The 3836-nt window shown below is 41.0% G+C and overlaps 1 protein-coding gene across 1 annotated transcript in view; it reads right to left on the bottom strand.

Annotated features, from left to right (window-relative positions):
* LOC107702853 (piggyBac transposable element-derived protein 3-like) overlaps positions 1-3527 on the bottom strand; it is a 6294-nt gene extending 2767 nt beyond the window's left edge. Inside the window, exons 1-4 of the mRNA XM_016505281.1 lie at positions 3513-3527; positions 3130-3306; positions 2887-2946; positions 1135-1937 (exon numbers count right to left, since the gene is read on the bottom strand). Coding sequence (XP_016360767.1) covers positions 1516-1937; positions 2887-2946; positions 3130-3304 — 657 coding nt within the window. The 5' untranslated portion in view covers positions 3305-3306; positions 3513-3527 and the 3' untranslated portion in view covers positions 1135-1515. The remainder of the gene's footprint in view (positions 1-1134; positions 1938-2886; positions 2947-3129; positions 3307-3512) is intronic.
* Between the last annotated feature and the right edge of the window lie 309 nt (positions 3528-3836).

Here is a 3836-nt window from a genome sequence, read left to right as displayed (position 1 = left end):
AAATGTGTTTGTGTTGATTCAGTTGGTGCTACAGTATTATAAGCTTTAACACAGTACTTATAAACGACACCTTATACATACTTTCCAACAACAACAAAAAACAACTTTTTTGCTGAATAATGCTTTATATTCTTTGAATTTCATTACATGTTTTATGAATATTATTTAAATTGCAAATTTATACAGTTAAAAACAAATATAATACTGTATAGCATGTATCATAAAACATTGGCATATAACCAAAAACATCGCAGTTCATGAAAATTCAACATTACGCTATCTTATTATGAGAGGAAGACTATGAACATGAGCCCCCCCATAATCCTTGAAACTTCACCTTTTTTATGAATGAAAATTCACGAAGCAGTTTTTTTCAGAGGTGAGGCACAGGTACACCTCACATTTGGTGCACTTCACCCTAACAATACCCTTACAGCCAGGATACTTGCATCTGCCTTTCTGAGACACCATGGTAGGCCAATGGTTGGTCTGGTCTAGTCGTACTGGCTGCGGTGGCAATGGGAAGGCAGGTCTCCGGTGTTTTTTCCCATCCAGAGCTGATTCAGTGCTCTGCGAGGGCCTACCTTTGCGCTTCAGCCCACCCTTGTTTTCTTTGCAAAGGCAGTGTGCAATGTCAATTTTAAAGTCAAGCAGACTGAGTTGTGCATTTTGTGTGAGCCCCACATCCTTGCAGTCTCTCCGGTAGAGCAGCCAGCTTTCCACCACGGTCATGTCCATCACAATGCGGTCAATGCGGTGGTACCACTTCTTTGAGCGGATTTTGGTGCGGTACAGAGCAATGAGAGAATCCACCCCACCCACCCCACCCATGCTTTCGTTGTAGAGTTGAATGATATTTGGACGCGTCACTGTAATGACCTCCTTCTTCTTCTTGTCCCACCGCTTCACAGTTGAGGTTGGAGTGGCTGCTGCAAATGTGCTTAGGAGGATAACTGGGCGGTTGTCGAACCATTTCACTGCTGTTAGTGCTGTACCGTCATGTGTGGTCTCTTTTTCTTCATATGTTCCACGTCTGTAGGTCCCTTGTCCCTTGTCCTCTGTGAAGGTGCATCCAGCAAGACGATTTTGTCTTACAGTTCCCACACTGTGGCTTTCTCACTTCTCAAGCTGCACCTGAAGATCAACACTACAAAACCAGTTGTCATAAAACATTCTGTGGGACATATACATCGGCACAATTGAGGCCAACTTCAAAACAATATTTCCGCTGGCACCCAGGTCTGGAAAGCCCTCCACTGCAGCGATTGGACCAGTGTAGAAATCAAAATTGTAGGCTATGCCATTCCCATCACACAGCACGAAGATCTTATAGCCCCAGCGCTTAGGCTTCATTGGAATGTACTGCTTCAGCTGGCTTTTACCTTTGAATGGTATAATCTGCTCATCAACACACAGGTGCTCATCCATTGGGATGTGATTAAAACTCTCCTGTAAAGCTGTTAGGAGTGGCCTTACTTTGAACAGCTTGTCATAACCTGGATGTCCAGCAGGCACCTATCCGTCGTTGTTGGCAAAGTGTAGAAAGCGTTTGATAGCCTCCCATCTTTTCATTGACATTGTGTCAGCCACACAATCCACTCTTGTCTTTGTGCTCCAAAACATTCGGGTGTGTGGCAGGCCATGTACAGACATGTGAAAGCATATGCCCAGGAACTGCTCCATCTCTTCAAATGTGACATTCAAGGGCATGGTTGGGTCACACTGGATGGCGTAGAGATTGCTCTGGAACACCATCTCTTCAATGATGTTTCTGCTCAGAAGACACCTGAAGTATTCAATGGGCTCCTTTACATTGCCAGCATGAGGGAGGCTGCCCTTCCATTCCGGAACAGCAGCAGTGCTCCTCTTTTTCCTCCATTTCAGGTTCTTCGTCTTTTGGAAGGGTGGGCACAGGGCAGCTCTAACTTCTTCTTGATCTAATAAAACATAATCAAACATACATTAATGTAACATGTAGGAAGCTATGGATGATTCGATGGATGATTCGATTTCTAGACCTCTTCTTTTACCTAACCCATGTCTCTTTTACCCCACCACTCTGTTCTTTTTCACCACCCCAAGTACAAACCTACACACACACACTCATGAACACACACACACACACACACACTCATGAACACGCACACTCACACAAACACACACTCACGAACACACACACTCACACACAATATTCTCTATAACAATAGACAGCCTTTCTGTACCTCTCTCTTCTGTTGTTGGCACGATTCCCTCTTCAGCCTCAAACTGCAGCTCTTCATCTGCTGAAAGGATTAAAAAAAATATTCAAAACAATACAGTGTTTGTGTTAACAGATAAAATACAGTAGGTCCAAATAAATATTATAATTAATAAATAACAAGTCTAACTCATCCAGATGCATCAGAATAATGTAGCTAACACTGTTTACTAGACTATACCTGTCCTGTCTGCCTCTGAGCTAACTTACCTGAAATGTCTCCATCACTGCTTTCATCAACTGTCCAATCCACATCATTCTCATGGTCACTAAATCCTATCTCATCCTCACTTTCATCTGCAGGAAGAGCCAGTTCTGTCCTTTTCTTCTTTACCTTGCCATAAAATATGGCTGTACTCACTGACATACTGTTACCTGTATTCATATCTAATCAAAAGTAATATTGCCATTTAAATTTGATTTTATCCATAATACAAATAGCATTAACATACGACTACACACACACACTCATGAACACACACACACACACTCATGAACACACACACTCATGAACACACACTCACAAACACACACAATCACTCACACACACACGCACACTCACACAAACACACACTCACTCACACACACACACACAATATTCTCTATAACAATAGACAGCCTTTCTGTACCTCTCTCTTCTGTTGTTGGCACGATTCCCTCTTCAGCCTCAAACTGCAGCTCTTCATCTGCTGAAAGGATTAAAAAAATATTCAAAACAATACAGTGTTTGTTTTAACAGATAAAATACAGTAGGTCCAATAAATATTATAATTAATAAATAACAAGTCTAACTCATCCAGATGCATCAGAATAATGTAGCTAACACTGTTTACTAGACTATACCTGTCCTGTCTGCCTCTGAGCTAACTTACCTGAAATGTCTCCATCACTGCTTTCATCAACTGTCCAATCCACATCATTCTCATGGTCACTAAATCCTATCTCATCCTCACTTTCATCTGCAGGAAGAGCCAGTTCTGTCCTTTTCTTCTTTACCTTGCCATAGAATATGGCTGTGCTCACTGACATACTGTTACCTGTATTCATATCTAATCAAAAGTAATATTGCCATTTAAATTAGATTTTATCCATAATACATTAATATTATTATTAATGTTGTTATTGTTACAGCTTAAAAGATCACTCCTGACCCTGCTAGCTAACTAAACTATTGCAATAATGGCATTCCACTACTGCACAGTGAACTAATTTAATAAAAACTTTTTTGAGTGGTGAATATGTCATCATAACTTACCGGAGGTGATGTTTCCGAATTTTTTGTGCTTGTGACACGGGCTGATCCTTGTTTGATAATTACGTTTTTGATATCTTTCAGAAACTACTGACAAGCGAAGGCAGTCAGTCAGAAATCGCGCCACAGAAAAAAACTGCATGTCATGTGACTTAACCAAAGCACATCATTGGCTAAACTAAGGTCTTCTCTTTCCAACAAAAAAAAAAAAAAACGAGAATGCTGAATTAAAGAGACAGTGGCAAGGAAATGAACACAAAGAGTACAGTATGTTGCCATATGGTCACACCATGCGGTAGAGGGTTAAATCGGTCTTATTAACATAGT

This window comes from Sinocyclocheilus anshuiensis, unplaced genomic scaffold, assembly GCF_001515605.1.
Source record: "Sinocyclocheilus anshuiensis isolate Anshui unplaced genomic scaffold, SAMN03320099.WGS_v1.1 scaffold1094, whole genome shotgun sequence".
NCBI lineage: Eukaryota > Metazoa > Chordata > Actinopteri > Cypriniformes > Cyprinidae > Sinocyclocheilus > Sinocyclocheilus anshuiensis.
The sequence above is the reverse complement of the archived record's forward strand: the minus strand, read 5'-3'. Positions and strand labels throughout refer to the sequence as shown.